Source organism: Rhinolophus sinicus, linkage group LG16, assembly GCF_036562045.2.
Source record: "Rhinolophus sinicus isolate RSC01 linkage group LG16, ASM3656204v1, whole genome shotgun sequence".
Taxonomy (NCBI): domain Eukaryota; kingdom Metazoa; phylum Chordata; class Mammalia; order Chiroptera; family Rhinolophidae; genus Rhinolophus; species Rhinolophus sinicus.
The window spans coordinates 9,511,854-9,530,029 of record NC_133765.1 but is presented as its reverse complement, the minus strand read 5'-3'; the positions used below and the strand labels follow the sequence as shown (position 1 = coordinate 9,530,029).

Genomic DNA, 18,176 nt, shown 5'->3' with positions numbered 1-18,176 from the left:
TCAAGGGCACCAATCAGAATTTAAGGAGAAAACGATAACACAGTTTTTCCTTTGTCCCTAAGGCTTTTCAAACCCTAGTTCTATATAAGTTTGCTGATAAAGAATTTCTTTCTAGATTGAATAAGCCCTATCTTAGTCAGTTTTTCCATTTGTATAAAAGTTTATCCATATAAAAAATGAATTACATTAAATTTTGGGATTTGATGTTTACAAGCAAGTTTCTCCCACTTACACTCTTGGTATGTCTGTAGATTTTACTTTATTCACTTTCTCAGTTTAGAACTTAGAACAAACATTCCTGTTCAGAGGAGAGTGCCCAAACTGTTAATTTTAACTCTACCAGTTAAGGAGATAGTCATCTTTTTGTTTTTATCTTCAGCATCATGCCCCGAAAGGAATTTTTCAGGTATGTAATTCATATGCAAATCAAACTCTAGGGTAGAATTATTTTAAACTCTACATTTTGCATTGATGTATGTCATCTGTGTGTGAGACTACCAAGGAAACCAACAGTTTGCTGGCCTTGAATGGTTTGGCAAACTGTCATTAAAATCACTCAACACACTGAATGAAAAAGAATACTTCATCAGATTTACCCTCTTTCTCTCTGAACTCAATTCTAAAGTGATCCTGCTAACTTGGGGTCAATGAAATAATTTTCTTTGCCTGTAAGTCTCATTCTATAGATCAGTTGTCAAAATCCACATTGAGATGAATCTAAAGTTAGAAAGCCCTTCCTTTAGGCTCTCATAGGCTCATTACCTACGCAACGAGCTGCTTTCCCCTGGTAAGTACCTATTTTCTACTCCTTGGTCGTAAGATATTACTGAAAGGTCACCAATAGGTCTCTAATCAATAAAGTATAACTTTAGGAAGATTCAGAGCAACTTCTTGAGATATAGCCCACCACTGAGGAAGTAGCTTTGCACAAGAACCTTTTAACAGCTGTAGGATCTGATGACTCTCTAATAAGCCTCCTTTATATCCCTTTCAATCTTAGAGGTCGTGTTTGTGCCATCTTTGCTCTTTCGGCTTTTTTCTTACTTGCCCAGGAAGCTGACATGTGCTGTCTAATGTAACACTCTCTAGTCTTGTACACACTCAGTGGATGTTTACTTAGGCAATGCATTACTCTGGTGACTTTTCTTATCCACTTGACCTCAAGCAATACCACCAATTCTTCATTCCAGCCAACAAGAAATAACAGCAGGAAGTTTTACTCCATAAAGCATTAAGGTATTTTAATGAGGAAAAAAATCTGTATCTTAGTCTTATGTTTGTTTCTATTCAGACACTCAAAACTAGTTCTTCCCTGCCCATCTCTTCTAACTGTAACTTTATTTGTGACCATGTAATAAAGGCCAGTTTAAAGATATTTTTTTAAAAAGTTTAAACCTTTTTAAAAAAGATTAAACAACCAGGCTAGCAAAAAGGTACTCAATACATACTTTCCTTATATCAAACAAGCTAATATTTCAGTACAATGTAGCTATACAGAATATATACAATACACATATGTTCACAAAGCAAACACTATAGGCTCAGAACAGATTTGAAAAAACATGATATTCACATTGATTACAATAACTCTAAAAATGATTGTAACGTTCAAACGGCACTTAGTTTACAAAAAAGTCACAAAAATATATATATGTCTATATATATGTAGTCATCAAGAACTATGGTTCCTGTAAAATACTAATAGCCAGATACTAGTATATAAAATGTGAAGTTCTGACATTGTATACATTTTTAGGAAATAAAACAAAATCCAAAACTATTTTTGTTATCGTTGAAAGTCAAACATGCCAAGTAACTTAGCTATGGCCACTGTCACCAAGTAAAGCCATACTTGAATGAGATGACAACTGGATACAAAGCTGGTGAATTGGGGACTGGCACAGTTTAGAGAACTGTATTGGTTCTAGGTGAGGGTAGAAGACATAAAAACATCCATTTACATAATTTAATTCACATTTCCTCCCTAGCATACCCACCCCCAAGGGTTTCACAAAATGCCAGTGCCCCCAAAGAATCATACTGCTATAACTAGCAAGGTACAAAAGCTTCCCCCAAACTTCCTTGATGTTGGGCTGTAGGCAAATATTAAAGCATGCATCAGATAAACAAAGCAGTCACTCATCTGGAAGACTGTGGCGCAGTTTCCTCCTAGGCTGGTTGTACTAGAAAGTACTCCAGTTTTTAAATGGAGCCAGATTTATATGTTAGCTCTGTAAAATACTGAGCTAATGTAGCAGCAAATATGAAATTACACAAAAACACAATTTTATTTAAAAATTCATTTTTGTTACATCGAAACATTTTTTTCCCTTCACATTTGTCTCCTTTAACCAGACACCAATTTCTTTTATCACTGAATTATGGTCTTTTATCTCAATCTGACTTTCTCATTATATTGTAGTGGAAAAAGACATGTCCTAATCCTGGAAAGCTTAAATTTACTCTTAAAAATGGAAATACAGGAATTTTAAAGTGAAAAAAAAAGTCTGTTCTAAAAGTATCTCTCACAAATATATATATTTAAATATTAAAATAGGCTACATAGGACTTTTATAAAATGGCTTTTGAAAAGATAGTAGAAGCACAAAGAAGCCACATACTATCCTCCAATTGGACATAAGGTGCCATAAGTGTGCCCTACAAAGAGGCAGGCAATCTCTAGCTGATGCTACAGGAGGCATCAGTAACAACAGAAAAATCAAATATATTATTGGGACTTGGATTGAAACCAAATTTTACCCTTTTAGGGACTGTTGCTTTTTAAAAGTATCTTGAAATATAGGCATTTGAAGCCATCACTTTGTACAAGGAAGAAAATGAATAAAATTTAATGATCTGACTCCTTCCAAATACCTGATGGCGTTCATTTCAGGCACCTGAAAGATGAAAAGCAGTGCAACTTCCAATAACTTAATGGACTACTCTCAGTATGAGAGACTTACTACATAGCTTCTGTCAACTGGAAAATTCAATTGATAACTGAAATAAAAGAAAGCTCTTAGAGAAAACACACTTATAAGTTAATCATAGAAAAGGTTCCCTCTATGGTAGAAAACAGGTGTTTCTAGGAACTGCACAAAAGGCCTCCCATCTTTAAATGATCACAACCCCCACTAACACTGAGGGAAATGATATGTGTTAAGAGGTGGCGGGATCTTCTTAACGTAGGGAAGATTTATCCTTCCTCAGTAGGTGATGTACTTTGGCAACCTGAATTTCATTTACAGGAAGGTTTTTTTACTTACTTAATTGAATAATGAAATCTGGATATGGTTAGATGACATTTAGGAAAACAAGGACAATTTAATAAAATCGTGAAAATGTAGCCCTTCAAACCATCAAGCAGAAATTTTATCAATAAATCATCACAATGGAGCCCAGGGCTTTAAGCTTAATCAGCAAAATCAGTCAACTGAAAAGAGAAAGGCAATAATCAAAGAATTTGATTTTATAAACCAGGCACTTCAAACTGAAATTAAAAAATTGAGTTTTAAAATTTTTTTAAAAAAGTTTTTGTTTTCTATCAATGGTCTGAACTCTTAAATTCTTTGTAAACTATTATGTAAACAGGAACCTTGGTATTAGTTGGAACTGGCCTGCGTCCTATACAGAGGGAGTTTACTTAATTAAAATAGCACAAACTAAGGCAGTCTCATTTTCGGATACTGCCAAATTGAGATTCCGATAACATTGCCTGACATCTCTGCAGAGACTATTTGTAAAGACATGGATCTATTATTTTTTTCTATCATAAAAATATAATCATTATGACGTAATGGAATATCTATTAGTTTAGTATGAAGTAAAGTACAATTATGATGTCACCAAGAGTCTTCTCCCCATAATCTGACATAGACTTAACTCCCCATTAATAAATCTCAACATATTTATAATCTAAAAATGAAATATCCATAGAGTGTCTGTTCCTTAGTTAAACCTAGAAATCGGTTCAATTCTACTTCATTGTTTAATCTGAACTATTATTGCTTTTGGCAATAGTGTCTTGCTGAGGGCTTTCCAAATAAAAAAATACTCTATTGTCACCACATTCTGTCAAGCAACTGAAAGATAAAAACGGGTATAGGCAAAGTAAGGAATAACTTAATTTAAATTTTGACGATTTTAGCTTAAAGGTCTATGTTTAGTGATAAATATTCCTCATAGATGTGTTTACTATAACAGAGCTTTCTCCAATTTTGTTTCACTGCTTCAGAAAAGAAAATCAAGTTTCTATATATTCTCCTCTCAGTAACTTTCAAAATCTAAATATATTATAAATAAAGTATCTTATGTCAATAACTTACAGTGAAAAAAACCACATTTATTACCTTTTAGCAACTTTGGGTCTCTTCCAAAGCAAACTTTACTAGTCCCCCATCCCCAATTAATATTAACATCTCGAAAACTATTCTCCCTCACTTGGATGTAGATTTCAGTTATAACTTCACATTTTGCAGATGAGTGAAAATAGAGTAAGTGCTGCATGAAAGGATCTAATTCTCTTAATCAATTCCTCAAATCTCAAACTCCTTTCAGTTAAATATCACAATTTTAGGGCTGTTCATTCATCAAGTAATAAGAATAATTCTCTCCATGTGGTATACTAGTACAAATTACCATACAGTATTATATTTTTCTGGGACTACAAAGTTAAAAGAGACTAAAATATGATCTGGGAATCTTCAAAATAAAAGCCACTAAACCAGGTGAGTGGCCTCTATTTAGCATAAGGTAAGTACAAGAATGAAAAATAAGAGATAAAAGACTGAAAGATTAATACAGCTTTCAAAGGCTTTCAGAGAACCATTTATACATCGGGAAAGACTGGCTCAGTAGTTAGAAGGTAACAGAGTTACTGATGAGAAGTACATTAGATGTCCTAACTAGTCCATTCCATTTGATAAAAATAGTTTAACAATAGTGGAAGCTTTTTTTGGTTTGTTTTAAAAGCCAAAGGGCATATGTCATAACATGGAACCAAATTATTGTAAACCAGAATGGTTGCTGAAATGTTAAAATGTAAGACTTTGTCTTACATTTCAGTTTTTAGTACTCTTTGTCTCACGGAAATTGAGAATTTTAGAAGCTGGTAATGTACTAAATGTATAACTAATCACTTCAGCTAAAAATTAAGATTACTTGAAATTCAAATTAAGAAAAATCCATTTAAATATATTGGTGGGTGACAAATTCCATCTGCTCCCCTTTATAAAAACTTAAAATTCAAAAAAATAACCAATATTAATCCCTTTGTTTCTGAATTAGTACAATCACTGATATGCTACCGTGTTTCCCCAAAAATAAGACCTAGCCGGACAATCAGCTCTAATGTGTCTTTTGGAGCAAAAATTACTATATGACCTGGTCTTATTTTACTATAATATGAGAGCGTATCTTATATTAATTTTTGCTTCAAAAGATGCAATAGAGCTGACTCTCTGGCTAGGTCTTATTTTCGGGGAAACACGGTAGATGCGTCCACTGTTAGAATACACCCTTAAAAATGCAAAGAAAGACTGCAGGAGTGTATATCCAGTATCATGACAAATATCTTTGCTCATTTCTAAAGTATATCATACCTATTTGGTAGTTTAAAAATGGAAAATAAATGCTTTTCTTGTATAAAATACTTGGTTTTAAAAAAGCAATTTATCCTGTATTCTAAAATTTAAGCCCTTAAATATCACAGTTACCCTCATGGGACTTAAGACAGCTATGCTTAAGTATTTTAACCTGGAATTTTTAATGTTTAGTTATACTGGTAGTTTCTAATGAATAAGATAATATAACTGCCTTTCATCTCTTTGCAATGTTTTCCATATATTTTGGTAAAAAGTGTATATCCAAACATCCCTTTCTTAGTGAACTTTAAATAAATCTAAATAACACTATATACAGTTATCCCTTGCAGCTTCATTTCCTAAAACAGATCTGTAAGCTAAATATCCTTAAAATGTGTATCAAGAAAAATGTAGAGCCTCCTTGAAATAGAAAAAAGGAAGGACTTTGTTGGATATTAATTAGTTAACTGTATTGGTAAGATTTGGGAAGTAGACAACTAACCAAGTATGCATTTTCACAGTACTGTATTTAAATTTTTCATATAACTTGGAAATCTGTGCAATTGTAATTATCAATGAAAATGTAAAATTTCCATTTGAGAAAGAACAGCCAGTGGTGGTAATTCTATATTGTGAGAACACAGAATACCTCAGAACTGCCAAAATTGTGCAAGGCTCTCTTAATGTAGAGGTCTCAGGACAGGAGATGTGCTAAATAAACACTTTCAACCAACAAATCCCCAAATGATTCTAATACATTTCTTTAGCCCTATTTCTTTCCTTATTTTCTTCCTTCCTTTTTCTTCTTCTTTTTTTAGTAACTCTTAAAACTGAAGGCAACAACAATTGCTGGTCATAATTTTGCCTATTCTTTGTCTTGTCCATATAAGATTTTATATTAACTTTGACATTTATCTATTGGTAGGGATAACAGTTTTCAAAGAATATATATGACATTAAAAATAAAAACTCCTGACCTTTCCAGTTGAGACACAGCAGTGCCATTACTAGTAAGTACCAATCTGTTGCACAAAGTAATTCAACCCTATTAGTAAAGATGCATAAATGGTGGAAGCCCATCATAACCTGTATATGTTGACTTTCCTGAAGGTAATACACCTATGTTTGAGAGCAAAGGGGTAAAAACAGGCTCATGAGTGAGATGCGGAGTTGGAAACAAGGTAAAGACAGCAGAATATGGAAAGAGACAGAAAGAACATTAGCCTAAAAAAATCCTCGAGTTTCCTTTCCTTTTCTTTCCATTTGTAGGAGGCAAAATGAATTACAGAATTAGCATATTTTAAAAAATGGAACAATTTAAGTCACGAAAACTTAAAAACATATTTTATTATTAAGGTCTAGCACCTGGACAAAATTCAGATCTTGTGTGTGGAATAAGAAAGTATGTTTTATTTCTTTTTTCTGATTGAATCAGGTGCTTTCATAATTATTAAAATTTGTGTGTGTGTGTGTGTATATATATATATATATATATATATATATGTAAATAAAAGTTACTCAAAAATTCATTGTTCATGAACTCATGAATATTTAGGATCAAAGTGATACTGTAAATGGCATTAGATGAAAAATATACTCCAGCCTAGAGTATCATAAATTTCAACTAAAAAAGAAAGTTTCATTTTTTACCAGCAAAAGAGATGATACTCATTAATTCAAGGTTTTTAGTTTTTCTATAGTCTTAACATTTTCCCCCAGATTTATGAGTCAGAGATCATTTTATAGCCTTTTCTCATCTTTTACATTATTGCTTACATTGTGTAAAAACTACACGAACTACTTTTAATAAACTTGGCAATAGTTAAAAGCTTTTTAGAACAAGGACAATGTTTCACTGTCATATGGGATTTTTATAAACAGTCTTAGTTGGGTTAAGAATGTAGCCTTAATAGAGAATTCTTTATTTTGTCCAAAACAGCACAATAAAAACATCCCCAACAATACATAAACCTACATATGAAATATAGACTATCTCCAATATTTTTCCTTTATATAGTATCACGCCAATATATGCAAGTGAAAGTATTGTCAATGAGGCAAGGGGAAAACTGATTTTGGCAGTGACATAATTAGTCAGGCATTAACATTCAAATACCAGGTAAATAAAAATTTTAGCCAGAAAAGCAGTATTAGAGTTCCTATGAAGCTGGGATTTTACACACTACATTCTCCATTCCTGGTCACCCCATGCACAGCTTGACTATTTTCAATCATGGTTCTCTGTCTTCTTTTATAGAAGAAAGATTATTTGAATGAGTAGTACTGTAAAGTACAGGGACTGCCTACCCCAATATCAAATTTTCACTATGAAAAAAATCAGAATAAAAATGATAAAGCTTAAAAAAAAAAGGAGTATGTTGGATTTCAGCAGTATTTACCCTAATAATTTTTAAGACAGCTTACCTTAAATACTTCCCAAAACAACAGGCTTTACAAAATATTGTACAACGTCCTGTGTATAGGAGTAAACATCTATTTGGACCATTTGTCAAATTCTTTTTAGCAATTTGTTTCTGGTGTACCGTTTCATCTTAGGAAGGTCAATATTGATCTGATTTCTTCTTTAGCTAATAATCTGTTGTTAGCCTACTTTTAACAATGGAAGGAGAAACTGATACATGTTTTAAGTCAAGTGGTTCTCCTTAAATCTTATAGCTTCTATTATATTTCAAGATCATGTTATTGTGCACTTACAGAAGCAATCTCTCAGTCAGGAAAAATAAAACATCAGTTGCAGGGTTTACAAAGTAAAAAAGGGAAATTCTTTCCCAAACCCTTTTCTCTTTAAAAAATTGAACTAAATTTAAATGTACAAGACCAAGCACAGGCACTTTCCAAAAACCAAAAATGAAGCCAAACCATGAAATTACTCAATAGTTACAGAAGACAGCTCTGATTTCGGGGGGTCACCTCCGGGAGTCTCGGCACAAGCACTGGTCTTTGGTTGCTCTGGCATTTCTTCCTCCTTTTCTGCCAGCCCACCAAGAGACCCCAAGGGAAAAGTGCTTTCACAATTCTGGGTTGAGGAGACCTGTGAAATTACAGGCATTTGAACAGAGGAGTTGCTTTCAAAACTGTGTTCTCCAAGATCATACTGAACAAGGGTCTCTTCTTGCTCCTGGTTTAAGTAGTCCGGTACTAGGAAATCACTAGATAAGAGGCAAAGGATGAAATGGAGTTAACTTTCAAACCAGTATTAAGTAAGACACATAAAAAGACCTGATTTGTAAAACAGGATTGGGAGTTTTCATTTTTCTAATTCTTGAATGATGATCCTTGAATGAAGATTAAACTCAGGAATTTTCAACTTCTAAACTTTCTTAACTCTTTTGCTGCATTAATTGATTTCAAGGTTTTTTTTCAAAATGTGTCAGATATCCACAAAAACAAAAAGTTGCTATTTTGACTATTTTACGCATTTAATAACAATTTGAACTGTTTTGTATATAAATGACATTATTTTGATGTATAAAAATTTTGGATATATTCATTCAGATATATCCAATCATCAAGGAAAAAGGGCTAAATATGAAGCAAAGCCATACATTAGAACCAAAGTATATCAACCCTCACCGCCACCAACAGATAAAATTCAGTGTCACCTTGGGCACCTAAATAGTCTTGTTTTATGTAGAAGAGTCTCTGTATACAAAACAAATGCAATTAGCATACTCACTTAAGCAAAGATCATTTGAATAATTTGTGCTTAACCTTTCTTGAATTACACACTAATTAAAAGGTATATAAACCAAGTTTCATTACTTCCTGAATGTTAGTTAAGAAACTAAATCCTTACGCATAAGTGACCTTATGCAAAATCTTCTATATAGAGAAATGTAAAAAACTAATTTATGTGTGTCCTGCTATTAAATTTGGTATATGAAGAGAGTAATTATATTTATCTTTGAATCAGTATTTGGAAATGAATGCCATGAGATTAGTTACATGTTAGTCCTCAGAAAGTATTTAATTTATTGATATCGAAAGTATTTAATATTCTTATTGATACAATAATTAAATTTGATTACTGAATGTGGACAGTAAAATCTACCAAAATTTTAACAACAGTGGATATTATTCCTCAGTGGTGAAATCAGAAAAGATCTTTAATTTCTTATATTTTAAACTTCTTTATATTTTCTAAATTTTCTACTGTAAGTATTTTGGTAATTAAAACAAACATTATGAAATAAGTTTTAGGTGCTTTAAATTTTTATTGCTTCATAATACTAGGAATGTCAACAACTAACATACTGAGTAAGATTATTTTATAATTTGTCAAGTATTAATAAAAAAGTTAAAATCTGCTCATGTACAAAGCAATTTAAGATGTCTTATATTTTCTAAAAAGTCTTCAGGTGTTAGACAAGAGGAATGGAGAATAGAGAGCTGTGTATAGGGAAGATACAACAGACAACAGGAGTGGTTAACTGAGACACTATTTTAGCCCTGAACAATGTTTCACATGACAAGTATAACTTAGGCTTTGTGATAATGACAGCAGACACTCAGAGTTAGAAATGATTACATTAAACAAAATGAATGTCTGATTTGAAGAGAAAAACAGAATCTATGCAGGAATAAACTGGAATTTATTTAAAAATAAGATTAAAAAATAAAAGTGGTTTAAAATTAAGATTTCATTTTGTAAGAAACTAATGATTCCTATAGATGTATTAAAAATAGACAATAGAATTTTATATCTAGGTGAGACCTCAGAAATCACCTTTAAAGTTTACATTTTGCCTTTCTCTAACTTTCAAGCTTCTTCATCTGTCAAGTGACATATTCAATCATAACTGCAATTAGTGGCAGAGCTGGAACTAGAACCTGATTTCCTTGGATACACCATAAATCAGAAAGGTAACTTTATTATAAATTATTAATATTAAAAGCATGAAGCTTTAAGCAGAAAGAAAAAAGGAAAACTTCATTTAATCTAAATAATAAATAATCCATTATACGTAACTGCTATTAAATTTTCTCTCTTATTGTATATTCCTTTATATAAAATTTAAAGAAAAGAGAGAGAAGTGGTCAAGAATTTTATTAACATCCAAAGAGTCTGAAGTAATCCAATAGCATTAAGTATCATCTGACATGGTAAATTTTCCAATAAGGTCATTTAAGATTCACTACAGAATTATTTTAACTTCATATTATAAAAACAAAACCCCCAAGTGGATAAGTAGTCTACTCCTGTAGGAAAAGATTTCTAATTCCAACTATAATATTTTTAATTGTATATACTTAGAAGATTCAGCAAAATTTTATCAGATCAGGAGATCAGAGTATGGACAATGGGAATTTAACAGGAATGTTACTGATTACCTGGCAACCTGATAAAAACACAGCAGGCTGCCCTAAAAGCAGGAAAAGAGAGTTTAGAAAAAGCAGTTTTCCTGGTTCAGTTTTCGTTGTGCACCTCACCTGCTCTGGAAGTAGTTTGCTAGCTCTGACGCTTCATGGTTCAGACTCCTCAGGTGCACGATTAAATTTCCAGAGTTGGTGAACATGGCGCCACATGTTTTGCACTCGTAAATCCGAGGCTTGCGGATAATGTGCCGGGAAACCCTCATGTGGTGTTTATATTCCCCGAAGGAAGCGAAAGTGGCACTACATATCTGGCACCGGAAACAGCGTTTACCTTCATGCTTTAGGCGATGCATCTTTAGCGAGTAAGCCCTGGTGAACTTCTTCCCACAGCGGTCACACTGAAATGGTTTAATTCCTATAAAATAAAGCAAAAGGAAATATTATCTAAAAACAAAATCTTCTGAAAGGTCATAAACCTCACAAATTTCTGAGCTATAATTTTGCAGCAATAGATGAATTTGAAAAGACAAAAATTACCACTAAAAATAAATTCCAATTCATTATCTCAGAAAAAGTATAGAACATATGAAGCGCTTTTAAAAAAAAGTGTTTTTTAAAAAAAGAAAGGCAAGAGGGGGTAGAGTAAACTAGGTAACATATACTCAAATTTATTTTTTGAATACCCTTCTAAATTATCTATTTCACAGACTTGAAAACACAATTTAACCACAGTATTTAAACGGAACTCAGATCCTCATATCACATTTATTTCATTTCATTAAAGTAATGAGGTTTATATTGAAAAGATGTGAAAATGATCAGTATCTAACTCTTCCTCCCCTATCTCTGAGAGAAATGAGAAAAAAAAATTCTAACATCTCTGAACATAATTAATGATCGTGACAGAACTATCATTTGATGACTTGGGTTTTTGGGTATTTAATGTAATAGTGATAGAAAAATATGTAGAAATTAATGAATTATAAATTATATTAATGGTCTCCTCCAATTCACTAACACAGTTTTGGCAAAAAAATTATAAAACCTTCAAAATACAATCTGTTGATTTAACAAAGTCATAGAGAATTGGTGCTGGTCAAAGGGACTATTAGACCTATCTAAAGAAGAGGAAAATGAGATAATAACACAGCTGAAAACAACAGCAAAGATGTCTTATCAGAAGTCAGTGTTTTACCCACAAGACTTCTGTTGCCTTTATGTGATCACTGAACTTAAGTTTCAAATCTGTTTTACACATTATTTATTCAAAATCTCTTTCATACTAAAATAAATAAATAAATAAATAAATAAATAAATAAATAAAATACTATAGGGCTAACTAGCTACAGAGAAATTCAGGATTGCAGAATTAAAATTATTATTACTAAATTTTAAAAAACTTTTTATTTGGAAATAATTTCAAACTTACATACAAAGGAAACTAATATATACCTTGTTAACCCCATTTGCTCTACCATCTGTATACGTGCTTTTCTACCTCATATATATACAATACACCTAATATATCCAATATCTTTTTAATTTACATATTATACACATACATTGCTCTAAGTTTTAATCAGAATGCTTATGCCAATGGAAAATGTATTAAGCAAATAGCTTTCTGACACTGTACCATTTCAGCAATAGACTTAGACCTATCTGTTCTCATTTGACTTCCCAGAACTATATATATATTTTTTTAACTCAATAACACCTGTTTTCTATTTTTAATTGGGATTCCAAAATAAAATGTTTCAGAGTACTCATTTACACTACAATAGGGAACATGACATTACCTGAGTGGATGAGCATGTGCTGTTTTAGGTTCTGAATACGGGTGAATCGCACCCCACAAGTTGGACACTGAAAAGGTCTGTCTGGACCATTTGGACTTGGCCGTTCTGTACTGCTGGTAGAAGGAGCAATGTAGAGTTGGTAGGGATACTGAACATTTTCCAATCTAAAAAACAGACCAAAGAAGGCAACCAGACTCTGATTTTTAAGTTGAATAAATACTTCTGCACAACTTGAAATGAACAAAAGAAAAAAAACTTAAGACTTTTTGAAACTGTTTAACGTTTCATTTACAGCAATATGAAAAACATTATTGTCCAGAAGATCCACTATCTTAAGTTAAGCAAGGACATAAAGCCACTTAATATATCATAAAAGATTTTACCTAAGGTATCCTTAATCTTTCTTTTTTTTAAATTAAAATTTATTGGGGTGACAATGGTCAACAAAACTATATAGGTTTCAAGCGTACAATTCTATAATACATAATTTATAGCATATTGCATTATGTGTTCACCACCCAGAGTCAGTTGTCCTTCCATCACTATATTTGACCGTATCCTTAATCTTTCTAATCCTTTCCTTCTGACCAGTGTTTTAATTTTGGCCTTCATCAATACAAGGCTGAATTAACAACACCCTCTCTTTTAGCCCTAAAGCCCTCTGAACTGATTCAATCAGTCCCCATTTAAACTCCTGCAACGGTTCACTGTTATCTTCAGAAGAAAGTCTAAACCCCTTTGCAAGGCACTCCTCATCTGGGTTCTGTGGACTTGTCCAGCCTCATGTCTTGTCATACTCCCCAGATATAACCTATACAAGCAGTTCCTCCTAATAGTTCTCTCTCAATGCTGTGCTTTTGTACATTTAACTTCCTCTATTAGGCGACCTTCTTTGCCTAGATAACGCCTAGTCATTTCATCTCATGACATGTAGCAAAGTCACCTCCTCCTCCTGGGAAGCCTTTGATTCATCAGTGGCTTAAGTAGGTATCCTTCTATGCAGAGCAACAGAACCCTCTGCAGATTTGTTTACTTATCTTCAACCTCTCTCCCTACCCCTAAAATGGTTTGATCTCTTTGAGGGCAAGGGCTACATATTTCATCTCTAGTATCTCCACTACTCAGCACAGTATCTGGTACAGAACACGACAATTGCATTAATGTTTGAAATTAAGGAATCTAGGCACATTTCCATTTGTTTACACCTTCATTAATTTATTTAAATGACTGGTACATAACCTGCTCTACAAGGGTTAGCTATTCAAGAATAAACCTTGTTTGAGTTCTTTGAATCCTTCAAGTTTTCAACAAATACAGTTTTTAGGTCTATCCTGGACTGTCTAGAGGAGTTACTAATTCAGTGGACTCTATATTCAGTGGTCAGACATACAATAACTCAAGAAAATTATCAGAGTAGAGAATTAAAACACGGTGATCCAATAGTGATTGGTACTGCTTTACTTTAGACTGGTGGTCAGGAAAAGCTTCCTTGAGAATTGACATCTAGACAGTGATCTGAAGGTCAACAAGGAGCCAACAATGTAAAAATCAAGGGAGAAAGCATTTCAGGGAGAGTAAAGGCCCTACAAGGCAGAAAGATCCAAAAGCAGAAGCAAATATGGACTATTCTAGGAACTGAAAGGAGACCTGTATGGCTAAAATGTAGTATGCAAGGATGGTCTGAAGGGAGTCAGGCAGATGTCATATCATGTAGGGCTTTAAAAGGCCTAATAAGGAGTTTAGATTTGAAGTATGAATCTATAGGAAGAATTTAGAATTTATGGCCTAGAACAGCAATATAACCTGACTTAGTAAAAATAAAAAGATCATTCTAGCTGCTACATGGAGAATGGTTGGAGTAGGGGGAGGATGAAATCAGGGACCAGCTGAAGGCTGGTAGTCAATGCAAAACATGGTGGTGACTTAGGCTAGGGTGGTGGCAGTGGAGGAGGAGGAAAAGTGGACTGGTAGAGGACATGTTGTAGAGGGAGGGCTGACAGGACTTGCTTAAGGATTAAATATGGGGAGGGGCAACGGGGAGTAGTGAGGGATAAAAGGATCACGTATAATTCCCAGAGATGCTGCTTGAGAAATGTTGGGGGATGATGCTGTCGTTCACTGAGATGGGAAAGACTGGATGGAGGAGCAGGCTTTGAAGGGGAGTTAGGAGTTTGCATTTTTGTCTCGGCCATGTTAATTCTGAAATGCCCCTGATATATCTATGTGGAAATATCAAGCAGAGACGGTCAATCTGAAGATAATGACTTGGGAATTATGCGTATAGATGAGGGTTTGGCAAACATTTTCTATAGCGGGTTGGGTAAGTAAATATTTTTTACTTACAGGATCTCTGTTTCATTCAACTCCACGACCTACAGTCAGTATATAAACAAATGAGTGTGGCTGTGTTCCAATAAAACATGATTTACAAATAAAGGTTGGTGGGCTGGAATTAGCTTGTGGTCCATAGTTTGCCAACCTCTGATATAAATACTATTTAAAGTGATAGGACTGGGCGGTTTTGGAAATGCCAAAAAACGCTCGCATAAGTGAGCTGATTTATGTGATGATGCTACCTCATTACTCTGAAAAATATACTGAAGTGAAGTCCCAATAAACTTCTTACATAATTCCCAGATAAAATGCTTAAATTTAAGAGTTGCAAGCATAGCCCCTAAGAGAAAACGACACGCTATGTTGGTACTAACCGATCATCCTCATCTGGGTGAGCGTTAGTGCTAGAAGTGCTCTGAAGTGTAGGTAACCCTTCGGTGACGCCTTCATCTACTGAGCCTGCAAAGAAAAGGACAGTTGTCAATATTTTGGTGTAAATAAGACAAGGTATTAATTGCAAGCTGTATCGCCAAGCCTCTAAACACAGACTAATGTATACATATATCCTGAATTACTAATCAAAACTAAGTGTTCTATATTTTACTTTTTTATGTTAATTAAATGTTTATGTGATTTAAAAAAATCATATGCAAGACAACAGCCTTGTATTACTACTTAAATTCTTTTAATATTCCTTTGATACAAATTTTAGAAACAAGCAGAGCAATTCAAATGTAAACTAAACAAAAATTCACATAAAATCAAATGTAACAATCAGTTTTTATTTTTTAACTTATTTGTGACATACAACTTATTTATTGTACATACAACTTTTACATAATGAAGATAGCTATAAAGTGAACACCTGTGTAAGCTCTACACAAGTCCCACTGAAACACTGCCAGCATCCCAGAAGTTCCCATTTACCCTTCCCTGATCACAAACCCCTCCTTCCAAGAAGTAACCCTTATCCTGTATTTTCTGGTTAGCATTCCATTCCTTTTTTTCTTGTCCCCCTTCTTTTCAAAAGCAATTTTATCTCATATGCATATACCCAGAAACTAGAAGTGGTTTTTGCTGGAACACAGGCACGTACTGTCTAGGGCTGCTTTTACACTAGTGGCAGAGTCGAGTCATAGAGGTTTCGACAGAGACAACGTGGCAGCTAAGTCTAAAAACTTACCATCATGGCTTTTATGGGAAAGTCTGCCACTGTCACCAGAAACGGTACACTTTAGTGTTGTCTGGTTGTAAACTTATAGAAATTGAGTCACATAGCATATATTCTTGTGTCTTGCTTCTTTCCTTCAAGATTGCAGACTTACCCATGTTGTTTAAACTTACCTAGGGTAAGTTTAAAAGTTGTTGTATGATATTTATAATCTACCCATTTCACTTTGGATTGACAGTTTGTTATGGACAATGCTACTGTGAATACTCTTTGTGTAAGTAACTTAATGCATATAGGCATGTTTTTTTCCTAGGGTATCTATACTTAGAAAGGAATTGCTGGATCATAGGGTGTGTTTATCTTTGACTTTATTAGAAAATACCAGACTCTTTCCCAAAGTGATTATACTAAATTTACATGACTACACGTAGTGTGAGCTCTTTTGCTCTACATCCTCATAAACACTTGGTATTATCAGATTTTTGAAATTTTGCCAATCTGGTGGCTGTGTAGCAGTATTTCACTGTGTTCGAGTTTCATTTGCCTCATTACTAATGAGGTTGAGTACCTTTTCATGTGTTTACTGAGTCCCCTCTTGGGAAACTCCTGTTTAAGTCTTGTTATTGAGTTGTTTGCTTTTTACTATAAGAGTTCTTTTCATATTTCTGATACAAGCCCGTTGTCAGTGATACGTATTACAAGTATTTTTCCCTCTTCTACGGCTTATCTTTTCAATTATTTCTTTTGATAACCAAAAGTTTTAATTTAATTGAATTTATTAGTCTTTTCCTTTATGGTTATGGCTTCTTGGTGGTGTTTTAAAAATCCTTCCCTATCTCAAATTATCTTATTAATGATTTATATTTTTTCCTTGACATTTATGTCTTTTCTTTAATCCACCTGAAGTTAATTTTGTGACTGATTGAACATTTATTGAAAAACCCATCTTTTCTGCTTTGCAGTGCTCTAAACGCATGGGTGTTTCCAGGTTTTCTACTAGTTCCGTCTGCTTGTCTGTACTTGCATTAATGCCAAACTGTAGTAACGACAGCTTTATAATAAATCTTGGTATCAGGTAGAGCAAATCTTCTCACCCTGTTCATCTGCTTCCTGAATACCTTAGCTATTCTTGGCCCTTTGCATTTCTTTATGTTTCAGAATCAGCTTGTTGAATACAAGTGACAATAATCATTCCATTTCTCCCCTTTTATTAGTTTGGAAATTACACAATCCTTTCCTATTCTTTTTTACTGCTTACTTTCGAAATCAGTCACCTATTTTTTTCAATTACAGTTGTTGACATACAGTATTATTATATCAGGTGAACAACATAGTGATTAGGCATTTATATAACTTACAAAGTGATCACCCTGATTAGTACCCACCTGACCCCATATATAATTATTACAATATTATTGGCTATATTCCCTATGCTGTACTTTATATCCCTGTGACTGTTTTTATAACTGGCAGTTTATACTTCTTAATCCCTTCACCTTTTTCACCTATTCCCCTCAAGCCCCTACCATCTGGCAACCATCAATTTCTTCTCTGTATCTGAGTTTCTGTTTTGTTTATTTTTTTTTTTTAGATTCTACATACCGTATAAGTGGTATTATATGGTATTTGTCTTTCTCTGACTTATTTTACTTAACATAAAACCCTCTAGGTCTATTGATGTTGCCACAAATGGCAAGACTTCGTTCCTTTTTATGGCCAAGTAATATATTCCATTGTAGTATGTACCAATTAAGAATTTCCTTAGCGATGATTTGCTGCTGATGAATTGTTTTGGTTTCTTTGAAAATGTCTTTATTTCACCTTCATTCTTGGGGTGAGATTGGCTAATAACATTTTATGAGTTTCAAGTGAACAATTCTATAACATATCAGCTGTATTTTGCATTGTGTGCTCACCACCCAGTCTAGTCTCCTTCCATTATCATCTATTTGA

The 18,176-nt window shown here is 33.5% G+C and overlaps 1 protein-coding gene across 4 annotated transcripts in view; it reads right to left on the bottom strand.

Moving 5' to 3' along the window:
• Positions 1-1,226: 1,226 nt before the first annotated feature.
• The window catches only part of ZBTB44 (zinc finger and BTB domain containing 44), an 81,956-nt gene continuing 65,006 nt past the window's right edge, over positions 1,227-18,176 (bottom strand). Inside the window, exons 3-6 of one of the 4 annotated variants that reach the window (XM_019713987.2) lie at positions 15,427-15,511; positions 12,719-12,882; positions 11,034-11,334; positions 1,227-8,752 (exon numbers count right to left, since the gene is read on the bottom strand). In XM_019713987.2, the coding sequence (XP_019569546.1) occupies positions 8,470-8,752; positions 11,034-11,334; positions 12,719-12,882; positions 15,427-15,511 (833 nt within the window). In that variant the 3' untranslated portion in view covers positions 1,227-8,469. The remainder of the gene's footprint in view (positions 8,753-11,033; positions 11,335-12,718; positions 12,883-15,426; positions 15,512-18,176) is intronic. The other 3 variants (XM_019713989.2, XM_019713988.2, XM_074321775.1) reach the window with 3 other exon arrangements.